A 16,578-nucleotide genomic window follows, 5' to 3' on the forward strand; every position below is an offset into this window, starting at 1 on the left:
CCATGGTTTTTCTGTACTTTCAGACTCCTAAAGCTCCACAGTAAAGTATCTAACCTAAACAAACTAGAACACTTGCAGTTATCACTATTAAAAACAAAAAAAACACTTTCCAATTGTAATTGGTCTCCAGATCACTAATTCACAAACCTATTATCACACCAGAAATAATATCTTATCAGGCACATTTGAAGAATATTTTTAACTTGTCATTTTAGAAAGCCTTGGCTAAAGTTCAATGATAAAACCTGTCTTAAGCATACAAAGTATTGTCTTGCTCATATTAAAACTAATCTACTTTTTATAGCATTTTGCAATTTAATTTCTGATTGTATTTAACAATTTTTCCGTCTCTCCCTCTGCATGGGCTTCTAACCTTCACTTTCTTTGCAGTAACTGAACAACTAAATTACTGAACGTTCCTAGCTTTCTTAGCTCTTTTGTTTTAACAAAGATCAGAACTTTGATATAGAACCCTGAGGTGATAATATTCAAATTCAGTTATCCAAGGTCTGATGTAGGTTAGCATTTTTTTAGCTCAGGAATGTTTGAGAAACAGAAATATTGTACTAACCCTCAATAAATGGATACATGCAACTAGAACCAATACTATTTCTGGGTTCTATGAATTGTTGATTAGCCTATTCTTTGAGACACGTGTAAAGAAATTTTTTTGCAGAAAAACTGGTATAGTTTCAAGGAAATCTAAAGAGATGGGTAAGGCCACCTATTAGGTACTTTCCCTGCCTCATACCTAGGATTCTAATCATCCTGCAGGATTCACTTCCAACACCTGTCAGAGTGAGGCAAGTCCCAAGTAATGATAAAAATGGGGAGCCACAATATTACAGAAACAAAGGGCACAGTAGCCCTTTTTTTCTTGTGTACAGTTGATTCAGATTGATCCTACTGCTCCTACTTCCTGATGTAGGAATTGGATCTTTTCAGGAAGTGACTGTCTGACAAATATGGTGTAAACAACCCCTCAGACACAGGAATTCATGGCCCTCCAGTGCGGACTATGTGGGTCACAGCGTTCACTGAAGTGTTGCACTGTAACTGCCCTGTGTAGACCTTGCTAGCACAAACTAGAAGGGGCCTAGTTAATGTTAACACAGTCCTTTAGTGTACACAGCAATTCACACCTCCGTAGTCCACACTGTGAGGCCATGTAGTAAAGCCTATTTACATGTCTTCTTCTTTACTTTCCCCATCTCTTCCTTCCCTTTTGTCTGATCCTCTTCATTCAACTCTATTCCCCAAGACACAGTCTCTTATACTGTCGAGAACAGCATACACTAGTTTTCAAATAACCAAAACCACTTAGTATCAGAGAGGTAGCAGTGTTAGTCTGTATCCACAAAAACAACGAGGAGTGGGGTGGCACCTTAAAGGCTAACAGATTAATTTGGGCATAAGCTTTCGTGGGTAAAAAACCCAAGTGGGTGTTTTACCCATGAAAGCTTATGCCCAAATAAATCTGTTAGTTTTTAAGGTGCCACCCCACTCCTCGTTGTTTTTGCAAAAATACCTACTACACATTATGCTTATAGCACCATCTCTTTATGCCTGCTTGAAGAATTCAATTTTAGGATTGAAAATATGCAGTTAAACAGTTAGAATGCATATCCTCAACAACAGTTTTGATGTTTATGATCATCTGAACTCGTGCAGAAGGACAGGCTGAAACACGCTGGGCTTTGTGAGTTGTAAGGGGGGGATGTTTAAAGATGATTAGTCTCAGGAAACAAAAGTCACATCACTACCTTAAATATTAACAATTCTGAACAATGAGACTTTTAAAGAAATTAAGTACATCTCAGAAAAGAGACTAAAACTATCCATTCCTTGGTCATGAACCTTTTAGGACATGTGTGGAACAGCAGGTCAGAATTAAAAAAAACAAGCAATTAAGTAACGTGCAGTAACAAGCTAGCAAACAAAATCATTTAGAAAACAGTGGAAAAAACAGCTCTGGGATAGAAGCAAGTATGCTGACTGATCAGCATATGGAGGAAGATGACAAAAATTAAAGATCTGGGGTTAACCTCTGCATAACGATGAAAGTGTTGATCATATATTCCTCTTCACTCTTTGTTTTTTGCAGCTCTTCTGCCAAGATATCACTCATTGTACACTGCAGAAGGTAGGGCACTTCCACGTTGCGATCACCATCAAAGACGCCGTACAGCGCCTCCCTGTTGTCACAGAAATTATTCGCTGAAAGAGCTGCCACACACAGTCTAAGGAAAAAGGGAAAACCGGAAATAGTATTTTAACAAATAAGCATTTGTAACAGAAGAGCATTTTAACACTCCTCAAGTCTTTTCTCATTGTTCTGACCAGGATGTGCAGCTTGAAGGCAGATCAGACTATAATGAGCATCACAAACTTTTCATGAGTCATGCAGTTTCACTTCAGATCCTGGTAGTGAACAACATAAGTAGCATTTCTGGTACTGTTAAATTCCATGGTAAAGAGAGTAACAAAGATGTTGAAACAGAGACCCACTAATGATTTTTCAACTTTTCTGGCATGTGAAATGCAGTCTTTATTTTTGTGATTAAAAAAAATAGTAGTAAAACCCAAGAAAGCTACTGCACTGTTTACTCTTAGGTTTACCCATGAAAAGTGAGCATAGGAAGCTGTAAAGCAAGCTTCTCCATACTGCCCCCTTGAACAAGTTTCATCGAAGTATGGAAACAAATGCCTTTAGAAGTGAGAGGGTAGTTCAGACCATATAACATCTTGGCCCCTCTGTTGAGGCGGCCAACATGGGATAAGCTGTGACATGGGTTTTATGACGTGGACGCATGCCCACTGACAGCTGGAGTAAGATTAACTGAACAGTCGTCAGACAGGAAGATTCAATCTACAAATTCACAAAGAAAAGTAGGTTTACACTAAGTACCATTTCCACTAAGCTATCGGAGCTAAGGAGGAAGCCTTCTGACCCCTCAGGACCTGGTATGAACAATCCCATGAATTGTTTTATGCTCTGACTAACTTCTAAATGGTGTTAAAAACAAGAACATATACAGAGGTCAGCAATTCACTTTTTGAGCAACTCCTACTCTCTCCTGCACCACTACCACAGTGAAGCCCTGGTGAGCTGATCAACTCAAACTAATCTGGTACACCTAACTGTTCTTTTTTCTTTTCAATAGTTATTTCACATGTGTGCACTGCACTGTGTAAATGGGTGGAGGTGGATGGAAAGAGAACACCACAGTTTAAATTGCCTTCACTCCTCTGGCCCCTTAAAGTTGTCATTTTTACTCTATGTGATAATCATTTTAGTTTGTTGATGCGTTTAATAAAATGGTGAGTATAAGCTTGCTGGCACTTGACTCAAGTGTTTGAAAACCTTAACTGAAAGTGCAAAAAGATTTTTAGAAGTTATTCACAGACCATTAATGTGAGATGACATCATATAACCAGCAGCATACAAGCAGTTAACATGCCAGGCCCCTGAGATGTTGCTTGTCAAGGGCTGCTTTAGCCATTAAAAAAGGACCAGTCAGTAGTGCAGGAATATGCACAGTTTAAGACACTCCTCTTCCAGCAGCATCCCTGATTTGCTTGGGACACATGCTTAAGCAAAAGATAAAGAGGCTTTTCAAAGAGCAGAGATGCATTTAAGCACTTGGGTCTTTTGCAAATACTGGAGTCTTACATAGACAAAATGCATCAGTTACACTTGTATCTTAGCAACTCCTTTAACAAAGAAGAAATATGAGAGCCAAGCAGGGGTCTAGTTTACAGATATAAGTCATGCCATGGCCTCTGCTTTTGTGAGACGAATGTCCCCAACTAACTTTCTCATAAGAAAAGAGTTTCTTTGTAGGGTTTTGTGGGTTTTTTTTGTTTTGTTTTTTTTAATACAGAAGTGTTCCAGCAGCAGAGCACCTCTGTGCTGATACCAAGCCAGACTTACTTGTTCTTAACTCCCGAAGCTTCGGTATAACCATGACTCCACACTGCTGGGGCTCCTGAAGCGTCACCAGCTGAGGGCTGGTCAATCTTGAAACAACGAATGTTACTGCAGTGAGAAGGGAAAAGAAAAAAGCCCAATGAATACTACAAACATTTAGCTTAAAGTCACTGCTATCTTAAAATTGTAAGGAAGCTTTTATTGTCCCACTTATCCTAGTCACCTGCCACTTGAGGCACATTGGCATATGCTAAGACGACTACATTTAAGAAAATGAGGTGTCCCTGTAAAGGGAAACACTTAATAGAGTGTGTAGAATGTTATCCATCAGAATACACACAAGAAAAACACAAACAATAAGCAGTCCTATGCACATCTATTTCATTCTTGTTTGCCTTAACTGTCTTTTCTTTTCTCAGCTATTTGAACCTTAACCTTGGCTCTGCAGAAAACACAAGCAGAATTTGCCACTGGCCTGAGAAGATATGGAGGAGAGGAGGCATGGGGGGAAAATCCTATCTAACTTGTGCATTTCTTTTACTCATTTCCAGAATGACACCTTTCTGCATTCTATTTTTACTGTATTAAAATGAAAGCTCCCATACCACCACCATATCCAGCTTTTCCTCCAACCCCTGAGTCAAAACCTGATAGAAAAATGTTCTAAAACCTCTTATGAAAATGCCTAAAAGCTAGTATGAGGATGCTCTCCCCTCTAGGTGCCTTCAGGTCTGTGCTCTAGCTGTAAGAATTGCCACTCTCTTACCCCCTGACTCTGGAGTGGTAGCTCTTACTTAGAGTATTGGATCCTTCCTCCCTCCAATTAACTATCAGTGTAAACTCTGGTCTCAATTTCAAACATCTGAAAATGGTATGCAGCAAAATACAGCTTTTAAAAGGGGCCAGCCCCATCTGTTCATACCCATCTTTTCATACTGCTACTGTATGTGAAGGAAAAAACCTGACCCTCTGTTGTTCTGCTCCATTGGCAGTTAAGCAAGTTCTCCACACAATGCAACATCTTCAAAGGCACCAGAGCCTTTCAGTGAAACAAATGCATTATAAAAGGACAAACATAAAAGGTTTAACTATTCACGCTATTTAAAAGTGCATTTCTCCCTATCCAAGCCCTCACTGCCTGTTAAAACTGAAATGCTAAGAAATTGTGAGTGCACAATCTGCATGGCCTTGGAACTCTTCCTCAAACAACTTAAATTAGGGCTGCTCTATCTGGATCAGAGTCTTTTCCTACACAAATAAATAAGTAGGACATGCACTTGCCAGAGCACATTAAAAAACAAACAAAAAACTCCCCACGTAATGCTCATAATGATGTTTATGTATTAGAAGGATGTGGAACCCAGAGACTAAGTGTCAAACAGAAGGAAAACTTAATATACTTCTAATATACCTTGTAAGAACAGTCACTAATCAAGAAACAAAAAACAGACCCGTTCCAAAGTAATGCTACTTGCAGTTGGGTATAAACTATACCCAAATGCAATTTACAGCAGATACTGAAGTGGCTCATGTACACTGCACTTGTTTTCCAGGAAGTGGGAACTTGGATCCAAATGGATTTCTGAGAACTGAATTTGCCACCCTCTCACCCCTTTGGCACTGACAGACCAAGGACTCTTGTGGCATTTAGCAGTAGCATTCAGTACTAGAGAAATTCCAACTCCCAGTCTCAAAGTTTCATAGAAGAAGAGGATCACTTCTTTAGAACTATTTGCATATTTCCTGGACATTATAAAAAAAAAACCCTATTTTTGCAATACAGTAAGCCTCTATTAAAAAGCATTTAGGATTATCTTCTAGTGCATAAATACACCCAGAAAATAAAGCTAAGTAAGACCATCATGACTAGGCTTGAATTCAGAAACTCAGTTTTTATGCAAAACTTAATATGGAGAGTTACTTAAGATGGGGGGGAAGTCCGCATTTCCATGCCCTATTTATTATCCATTTTACCTTTGACCATCTTCCCATACTAGGAAAAGGTTATACCAGATCTAGGCCTGTAGCAGTTTTGTTTTTCTAATTCTGTCCCTTTGGAGGCTCTTGAACACTCCAAAATGGCATTACTTCCCACCTTGGGTCCTAAACTGGCCTTTTTTGGATCCTCCCCCACATCCTTTTACCATTCCCCCTCCAGAGAGTTACTTCCTAGTGTGTTTAGTGGCACTTTTATGGGTTGTGATCTGTTCACAACAGAATTCTAGTCCAGTAAGTGCCATCAGCACCTAGATCTACAATAGACTTTCTTTAAGCAATGTGATTCATAGATATTAAGGTCAGAAGGGACCATTATAATCATCTAGTCCGACCTCCTGCACAACGCAGGCCACAGAATCTCACCCACCACTCCTGCAAAAAACCTCTCACCTATGTCTGAGCTACTGAAGTCCTCAAATCATGGTTTAAAGACTTCAAGGAGCAGAGAATCCTCCAGCAAGTGACCCGTGCCCCATGCTACAGAGGAAGGCGAAAAACCTCCAGGGCCTCTTCCAATCTGCCCTGGAGGAAAATTCCTTCCCGACCCCAAATGTGGCAATCACCTAAACCCTGAGCATATGGGCAAGATTCACCAGCCAGATACTACAGAAAATTATTTCCTGGGTAACTCAGATCCCACCCCATCTAACATCCCATCACAGGCCATTAGGCCTATATACCATGAATATTTAAAGATCAATTAATTACCAAAACCATGTTATCCCATCATACCATCTCCTCCATAAACTTATCGAGTTTAATCTTAAAGCCAGATAGATCTTTCGCCCCCACTGTTTCCCTTGGAAGGCTATTCCAAAACTTCACTCCTCTGATGGTTAGAAACCTTCATCTAATTTCAAGTCTAAACTTCCAAATGAACAGTGTATATCCATTTGTTCTTGTGTCCACATTGGTACTGAGCTTAAATAATTCCTCTCCCTCTCCAGTATTTATCCTTCTGATATATTTATAGAGAGCAATCATATCTCCCCTCAAGCTTCTTTTAGTTAGGCTAAACAAGCCAAGCTCCTTGAATCTCCTTTCATAAGACAAGTTTTCCATTCCTCGGATCATCCTAGTAGCCCTTCTCTGTACCTGTTCCAGTTTGAATTCATCCTTCTTAAACATGGGAGACCAGAACTGCACACAGTATTCCAGGTGAGGTCTCACCAGTGCCTTGTACAACAGTAATAAAACCTCCTTATCTCTACTGGAAATACCTCGCCGATGCATCCCAAGACCGCATTAGCTTTTTTCACAGCCACATCACATTGGCGGCTCATAGTCATCCTATGATCAACCAATACTCCAAGGTCCTCCTCCATTACTTCTAATTGATGCTTATAACTAAAATTCTTGTTATTAATCCCTAAATGCATAACCTTACACTTCTCACTATTAAATTTCATCCTATTACTATTACTAAGTTTACAAGGTCATCCAGATCCTCCTGTCTGATATCCCGATCCTTCTCTAAATTCGCAATACCTCCCAGCTTTCTATCATCCGCAAACTTTATTAGCACACTCTCACTTTTTGTGCCACGGTCAGTAATAAAAAGATTAAATAAGATTGGTCCCAAAACTGATCCTTGAGGAACTCCATTGGTAACCTCCCTCCAGCTTGACAGTTCACCTTTCCGTAGGACCCGCTGTAGTCTCGCCTTTAACCAATTCCTTATCTACCTTTCAATTTTCATATTGATCCCCATCTTTTCCAGTTTAACTAATAATTCCCTGTGTGGCACGGTATCAAATGCCTTACTGAAATCTAGGTAAATTAGATCCACTGTGTTTCCTTTGTCTAAAAAATCTGTTACTTTCTCAAAGAAGATGATCAGGTTGGTTTCGCACAATCTACCTTTTGTAAAACCATGTTGTATTTTGTCCCATTTACCATTGACCTCAATATCCTTAACTACTTTCTCCTTCAAAATTTTTTCCAAGACCTTGCATACTACAGATGACAAACTAACCGGCCTGTAGTTACCCGTTCACTTTTTTTCCTTTCTTAAAAATAGGAACTATGTTAGCAATTCTCCGATCATACGGTACAACCCCTGAATTTACAGATTCATTAAAAATTCTTGCTAATGGGCTTACAATTTCATGTGCCAATTCCTTTAATATTCTTGGATGAAGATTATCAGGGCCCCCCGATTTAGTCCCATTAAGCTGTTTGAATTTCGCACATCTCCACTGCAGCTCTGACGGGCAACTGGGAAAAACCAGCAGTGACTCCTTTGCATCTTCAGTAATTGGACATAAGGCAAAGAATGGTCCTTCCTGCCAGCAAACCATCTATTAGACCAGTGCTACTCAGACTGATGCTCACAAGCCACAAGTGGCTCTTTAATGTGCCTCTTGCGGCTCTTTGCAACACATGATATTAAAACACTGATTATTAAGTAATTTAAGATATTAACCAATCAGGATGCTTTTACTATGTTATTAACCAATTAATTTATCAACTTACACTAAGTTATTAACTTATTGGCTGTGAGATTCTCTCGTGTGTGTGTGTGTGTGTGTGTGTGTACGTACACACACATCATCAACACAGGATAATTTAAAAACTCTCATGGAGAGATCTGGGTCTTGTGATGCATTGTTAGGACAACAGCAACAGGTCAAATGCAACCCAACATTTGGCTCCTTTAATAATCTTAAGGCCAAAAACAAGTTTCCATGAAGTTTAAAAACTAATACACCAGTGCAAAGAGTTTGTAAATTAAGACACATTTCTTTTGCATTGCTCCCAACTTAAAAATTGCAGCACTGTGGTAACATGAAAGTGACAAGAAATTAATAAGGACTGTAGTAAAACTCTCTAGTCTATTTTCATTGTCCAAACTGAGAAGCAGAAACTGAACAAACTAGTTAAACAGCGAAAAGAAACTTAGATTAAGAATTCCTTCAGTTTTAATATCCTAAAGGTTTAGTGAACATAAATAAATTTAACATGAAGGATCACTGGTGAAAATATATTGGCTGATAAATCTTCCCATAGTGAACAACGTACCTTGCATTTAAGAGTGAGACTATCTGGTAATTACAGTAGAGGACTGAGTCAGGATACTTGGGTTCGATTTTTGGTTTTGCTAAAGACTACTGACCTTGGGTAAGCCATGAACTGTCTACCTCAGGTTACCCATCTGTAAAATGAGGGTAACTGCTACCTCACATTGTTGGCAGAGTAGCTTCAATAAAAGTGCAAAAATTGCATTTCTACATGATTAGGTGTAGCACTTTTAGGACTAAAAACCACCATGCAATCTATATGGTAGTTCTCTATTGCACATACTGCACTTGTCATCCACATGTGGATTAGGGAGATTTGCCATTGTAAAAGAATTAAGCATAATTCAATTACCATCTTCAGAAGTCATCTGCAGAACAGAGACATATTTCTGCACTGCTGTTGTGTTAAGGTTACTCCTAAAATAGAGAAGGATAATTTTTCCTGTTCACTTGCCTTGTTCGCTGTATAAAATACTGACATTTATTTTCAACTATCAAACACTTGCCTTAAATTCCCATTTAACCTAGGTTACTGGTCTTAAATAATTTTTCTCTGTTTAACACAATAAGATACCAAGATTTAATTCTGAAAAGCTAACGAATTTAGTGTGAACAAGCATCACTAGTGACAGGTGAAATTTAATACTGCACTGTTTGTCTGAAAATTGTTTAGAGTTATATGAACAGTTGCTTAACCTTTTAAAAAAATCTAAACTGTTCCCAGAACCTATTTGGTCTAAGTAACTAACAGGCTGGAAGGATCAGACAGGCAAAGAGCCTCAGAGTTGGTGTAGATAGCTCTGGCCTGCTGAATGTTAAAGAATACGAGAGACTTGAAGGCAGAACCACTAGAACACCTACACCCTGAGGAAAAACCCAGAACACTCTGTGGAAGGAATCTATAGAGGCTCAAAATAAACTGCTTATCTCTGTGCCAACCCAATTATTTATGGTGACACCTGTAATGTGCTAGGTGCTTTCCAGACATTCAATAAGGGATGATCCCTGTTCCAAAGAGCTCACAATCAAAGGACAGAAAACCCCCAAACAAGATAACTAAGCTTCACTGCAGAAGTGCGTCTTTAAAAGCCACAAGTCTGGAGAGGGTAAGTACCACAGGAAAGTCATACAAAGCAGAGTCATGTGGAAAGAAGCACAGGATTGTGACAAGTGACAGTGAGAGGACAAGGGAGGAAACCAATAGTTTCAAGCCATAGGCATCTCAGTAGTGAAATAAACTAATGTATAGTGTGAAAAATTAGGTCAAATCAGCCCAATTGTAGTTACAGCTGGTTTTGATTAGGAATGGTAATTGACAGCAATTGTATTTGTGTGCCAGTAAAATAATTCTGTTTAGAGAAGCTTTAATTTTCTGAATTACCTACACATGTGTTGCCTTTTTGCCCTCCTTGAAGAGATATGTATGTCTCACACTTGTGAACTGGGTTCTTGTCCCACATGCCTTTGTAGTCATTCTGCCTCCTGCATTATTAAAAAGACATTTTACTTACTTCAGCAACTCTAGGGTTTTGTGATCCAGGACTAGTCTGGGGTTTCCAGTCAGGTCTAGCTCCTGTAGTTTTGGAGGCAGATTTTCAGGTAATGTGATTTCACTCAGTTCATTGCAGCTCAGATCCACACACTGCAGAAAGAGGTGGAAAAAGAGAAAAGAGAACTTGGAGAGGGACCTGTAACTTTCTGCCTAATTTAAAAGTATACATGCCTTACACATGACAACCCAATATCTGCATCATCCATTTACATAAAACTCCGTCTTATTAAATGCAGTCAGAAAATTCTTCTGTAATCTTCAAAGACATCAGAGGACACCTGAAAATTTGTTTGAGCCCCTCCCATTTCTTATTAGTCTTAATGTCTGTATCAGCATAGGTGGATTGATTTAAATTAGCAACCAGGAAACCATAATTTAAATACTTTTTAAGTTTGTTTTGCATTTGTACTTTTTATTTATTTTCATAAAGAAAAGTTTATTCTCACTGGTTTGTAACCATTAAAATTTGTTGATTTTCAAAGTATACCCTTTCCACTAAATTTGGTTCGTTTTGCTGATCAGGAAGATACACTATATCCATACACATATACTTCAGCATTTACATAGCATAACTTACAGGTTTCTTAAATTTTGCATGGGTTAGAAAATGATGAACGATGCATTTCATTTTAACTAAATTACTGTTTTATTTACTTGTGAATTGTGTTGAGCTCTACTTGAATAGAAACTGGAATTAAATTAAGTTGGGGTGTGGGAGGGCGTATGGGCCAGAAATGAGGGGTTCAGGGTGCAGGAGGGGGCTCCACGCTGGGGCAGGGGGTTGGGGTGTGGGCTCTCGCTGGTGATGATGAAGTGTCTGGGGTGCAGGAGGGGGCTCAGGGCTCAGGCAGGGGATTGGGGTTCAGGAGGGGGTTTGAGTGGGGAGGGGGCTCAGGACAGGGGCATGGACTCTGGGTGGTGCTTACCTCAGGCGGCTCCTGGAAGCAGCAACATCTCCCTCTGGCTCCTACGTGGAGCCAGGGCCAGGCGGCTCCATGCACTGTCCTCACCCCAAGCGCCAGCTCCAAAGCTCCCACTGGTCAGCCAATGGGAGCTGCAGAGGCAGTGCCTGCAGGCAGGAGCAGCTTGCGGAGCAACCTGGCCACGCCTCTGCCTAGGAGCTGGAGAGAGCTGCTGGCAGTTTCCTAGGAGCCGCGCAGAGCCAGGCAGGCCCCCTACCTGCCCTGCTGTGGGCAGCCAACCAGACTTTTAAACAGCCCAGTCAATGGTGCTACTGAAGCCACCCGCCAGGGTCCCTTTTCCACCAGGCATTCCGGTTGAAAACTGGATGCCTGGCAATCCTAGATAAAGGAAACAATAGATGCAATAGATCTGAACTTCAGTGGGGCATAAAAAAAAATCTTATTTGGGGGTCAATTCAAACTATCTTGGATATGAGCACTGACAAGGTTTGAAAACTGGCTGAAAGATATTAAAATAAAGTTTTATAAATGGCAAAGTATTGTGCTGGGAGGAGGGGAATCAATATTAGCAATCAGTATTAAACCTAGTTTTAATTAACATTGTTAAATATCTTGAAGACAAATATTAAATTTGTAGCTGGTGCTATATTGGGAAGGTGCGGGGGGGGGGGCGGTGTGCACCAATAAGATGAGGGGGGGACAAAAATAAAGCAGGCAAAAATCAAGCAAATTTGCTCAGGAAAAATAAAAGCCAATACATTTCTGAAAAATAACGCCCAATGGGAGGGGAATGTTTGGAAGCTAGGAAGTAGACAGCAAATTATATAGGCCAGTATAATATTTGGCAAAACCCCTGAATGCAGTTTGAGCAGAATACCCAGAAGCTTATCAACACGAATCCAGGAGGAACAGCATGGTCTTTGTGAGAAAGCACTAATATTTGTACCCTGTTCTAGGAACCTCCATTTAGCGGTGTGTCAAAAAAGAGCAAAAAGAATAGTGAGTGGTCTGAAGGGGTTGACTTGAGAAATGATTAAAAAACTAAATGCACATCCTTTAGCTAAAAGATGACTAAGCAGCCACATACAACTTCCATTAATTCACGTGATTAACTTTAAAAAATTAAGTGCGATTAATCGCAGTTTTAATCGCACTGTTAAACAGCCAAATCCTAATTAAAATGTATTACATATTTTTGGATGTTTTTCTACATTTTCAAATATATTCCCTTCAATTACAACACAGAATACAAAGTGTACAGTTCTCACTTAATATTATTTTTATTACAAATATTTGCACTGTAAAAACAAGATATAGTATTTTTCAATTCATCTCATACAAGTACTGTAGTCCAATCTCTATTGTGAAAGTGCAACTAGCCAAAGTAGATTTTGTGTTACATAACTGCACTCAAAAACAAAAAACAGTGCAAAACTTGAGAACCTATGAGTCCACTCAGTTCTACTTCTTGTTCAGCCAATCACTAAGACAAACAAGTTTGTTTACATTTATGGGAGATAATGCTGCTCGCTTAATTACAATGTCACCTGAAACCGAGAACAGGCATTTGCATGGCACTGTTGTAGCTGGTATTGCAAGATATTTACGTGCCAGATGCGCTTAAGATTCATGTCCCTTCATGTTTCAGCCACCATTCCAGAGGACATGCTTCCATGCTGATGATGCTCATTAAAAAAATAATGTGTTAATTAAATTTGTGACTGGGGGAGAATTATATGTCTCCTGTTCTGTTTTACCCACATTCTGCCATATATTTCATGTTATAGCAGTCTCGGATGACGACCCAGCACGTTGTTCGTTTTAAGAACACCTTCACCGCAGATCTGAGAAAATGCAAACAAGGTAATGTGAGATTTCTAAGGATAGATACAGCCCTCGACCCAGAAGTTTAAGAATCTGAAGTGCCTTCTAAAATTTGAGAGGGACGAGGTGTGGAGCATGCTTTCAGAAGTCTTAAAAGAGCAACACTCTGATTCGGAAACTACAGAACCCGAACCACTAAAAAAGAAAATCAACCTTCTGCTGGTCCATCTGACTTAGCTGATGAAAATGAACATGCATTGGTCTGCACTGTTTTGAATTGTTATCAAACAGAACTCATCATTAGAATGGATGCATGTCCTCTGGAATGGTGGTTGAAGCATGAAGGGACATATGAATCTTTAGCGCATCTGGCACCGAAGTATCTTGCAACACCAGCCAGAATAGTGCAATGCGAACGCTTGTTTGCACTTTCAGGTGACGTTGTAAACAAGAAGCGGGCAGCATTATCTCCTGCAAATGTAAACAAACTTGTTTGTTTTTTTACAGTGCAAATATTTGTAATCAAAAATAAATATAAAGTGAGCACCGTACATTTGTATTCTGTGTTGTAATTGAAATGTATATATTTGAAAATGTAGAAAACATCAAAAATATTTAAATAAATGGTATTCTATTATTGTTTAACAGCACGATTAATCGCAATTAATTTTTTTTAATTGCTTGACAGCCCTAATCCCTACTTATTACCCCTCTGGCTTTTCAAGGCCATGTCAACACACTGCCCTTTTATTCAAAGCTCCTTTCAAGATTTAATGGAAAACCAAAACAAAACTATGAAGTCACAGATCTGTCTGAAGGCTATGACACAGCTTTGATTTACCTGGTTGTAGAGCTCTCTGAAACTCCTAGCACCTATAAACACAGCAATGCCTTGTCGCAGCAACTCTAGTCCTTTGACACCAGTAGGCATAACTTTGTTGCCATGCTAGGATGATTTCTGCAGCCTTATCCCAAAGGATAACAGGGTGTGTCTTCAGTCAAATCTAGCTCTCACTCTACTCCATACACAAACAGGAAAGAACAAGTTTCTAATTTCAATCACATTACAGATTTGGATTGCCTGATGCGTCATTTTAATGCAAGTAGTACCAACCCAGCCTGTATAACACCAAGATTACTCAAATGTATATAGATTTCCACGCAGTCAGACTCCTCCCTCCCCTCCAAATTTAGTTTGGGCAAGGAGGGGAGGCAAAAGAAGGATGAATCTTAAATATTTGTGTTCCAAAGTTTGTGAGATGAGTGTTCAGAGCACAAGTCATCCACGAACCTGGTAGTTCTGACAGATTGCTCCTGCTCCAGCCTGTGCCTCCAGCCACGGCCGGTCACCCAGCAGTCCTGACAGCGCTATTACTAAGGGTATGCCTACACTACGAAATTAGGTCGAATTTATAGAAGTCAGTTTTTTAGAAATCGGTTTTGTATATTCGAGTGTGTGTGTCCCCACAGAAAATGCTCTAAGTGCATTAACTCGGCGGAGCGCTTCCACAGTACCGAGGCTAGAGTCGACTTCCGGAGCGTTGCACTGTGGGTAGCTATCCCACAGTTCCCGCAGTCTCCACTGCCCATTGGAATTCTGGGTTGAGATCCCAATGCCTGATGGGGCTAAAACATTGTTGCGGGTGGTTCTGGGTACATATCATCAGGCCCCCGTTCCCTCCCTCCCTCCGTGAAAGCAAGGGCAGACAATCGTTTCGTGCCTTTTTTCCTGAGTTACCTGTGCAGACGCCATACCACGGCAAGCATGGAGCCCGCTCAGCTCACTGTCACCGTATGTCTCCTGGGTGCTGGCAGACGCGGTACTGCATTGCTACACAGCAGCAGCAACCCATTGCCTTGTGGCAGCAGACTGTGCAATAGGACTGGTAGCCATCATCGTCATGTCCGAGGTGCTCCTGGTCGCCTGTGTGAGGCTGATCAGGAGCGCCTGGGCAGACATGGGCGCAGGGACTAAATTTGGAGTGACTTGATCAGGTCATTCTCTTTAGTCCTGCAGTCAGTCCTATTGAACCATCTTATGGTGAGCAGGCAGGTGATACGGATTGCTAGCAGTCCTATTGCATCAGCTTCTGCGGGGCAGGCAAGAGATAAGGATGGATAGCAGTCCTATTGTACCATCTTCTGCCGAGCAGCCATGAGATGTGGATGCCATGCAGTCCTTCTGCACCGTCTGCTGCCAGCCAAAGATGTAAAAGACAGATGGAGTGCATCAAAACAAGAAATAGACCAGATTTGTTTTGTACTCATTTGCAAACCCCAACCCCCCTCCCGCCCCCGTCTAGGGGACTCATTCCTCTAGGTCACACTGCAGTCACTCACAGAGAAGGTGCAGCGAGGTAAATCTAGCCATGTATCAATCAGAGGCCAGACTAACCTCCTTGTTCCAATTAGAACAATAACTTAGGTGCACCATTTCTTATTGGAACCCTCCGTGAAATCCTGCCTGAAATACTCCTTGATGTAAAGCCACCCCCTTTGTTGATTTTTAGCTCCCTGTAAGCCAACCCTGTAAGCCGTGTTGTCAGTCACCCCTCCCTGCATCAAAGCAACGGCAAACAATCGTGCCTCTGAGTTGAGAGTGCTGTCCAGAGCAGTCACAATGTAGCACTCTGGGATAGCTCCCAGAGGCCAATACCATCGAATTGTGTCCACAGTACCCCAAATTCGACCCGGCAAGGCCGATTTAAGCGCTAATCCACTTGTCAGGGGTGGAGTAAGGAAATCAATTTTAAGAGCCCTTTAAGTCGAAATAAAGGACTTCATCGTGTGGACGGGTGCAGGTTTACATCGATTTAACACTGCTAAATTCGATCTAAAGTCTTTGTGTAGACCAGGGCTAAGAGTCACGTCTTGTCTGCAGCTCATGGGCACATTACAGTATCCCTAATTGTGGCTGAAGATGACTGTGTTAGTGTGGGAGAGCTATAATAACTCAGAGAACACCTATCAAAAGTTAAGATTCTCTTCTTCAAAAAAGTACTACTTGTAACAGATCTTCACTAATACTCTGGAATATCTCTATAAAGACCAAAAGAGATAGACAAGGAGAAAACTTCACAATCGTCAAGTGTTCCAACAGCAACCATATAATAAAGAGATTCAACCAAAACAGTTATTTCTGGAGAGAGACCCTGTAATTACAGCAGAAGAGTTAGATACTTCTCAACCTAGAATATATATACTGTGAAACCAGCAGGGTAAACCTGGACCCAGTCAAAAGGATGAGTTGGTACAGCAGAAATTTGCTTAAGTATGCAACAACATATATCCCAGTTGGTTTGACCCAGAAAGCAGAGCCATGTTGCTAGG

At 40.6% G+C, this 16,578-nt stretch overlaps 1 protein-coding gene across 1 annotated transcript in view; it reads right to left on the bottom strand.

Annotated features, from left to right (window-relative positions):
• The window catches only part of PHLPP1 (PH domain and leucine rich repeat protein phosphatase 1), a 216,323-nt gene that overhangs the window by 8,014 nt on the left and 191,731 nt on the right, over positions 1-16,578 (bottom strand). Inside the window, exons 13-15 of the mRNA XM_073332220.1 lie at positions 10,461-10,591; positions 3,935-4,039; positions 2,046-2,240 (exon numbers count right to left, since the gene is read on the bottom strand). Coding sequence (XP_073188321.1) covers positions 2,046-2,240; positions 3,935-4,039; positions 10,461-10,591 — 431 coding nt within the window. The remainder of the gene's footprint in view (positions 1-2,045; positions 2,241-3,934; positions 4,040-10,460; positions 10,592-16,578) is intronic.

Source organism: Lepidochelys kempii, chromosome 2, assembly GCF_965140265.1.
Source record: "Lepidochelys kempii isolate rLepKem1 chromosome 2, rLepKem1.hap2, whole genome shotgun sequence".
Taxonomy (NCBI): Eukaryota; Metazoa; Chordata; order Testudines; family Cheloniidae; genus Lepidochelys; species Lepidochelys kempii.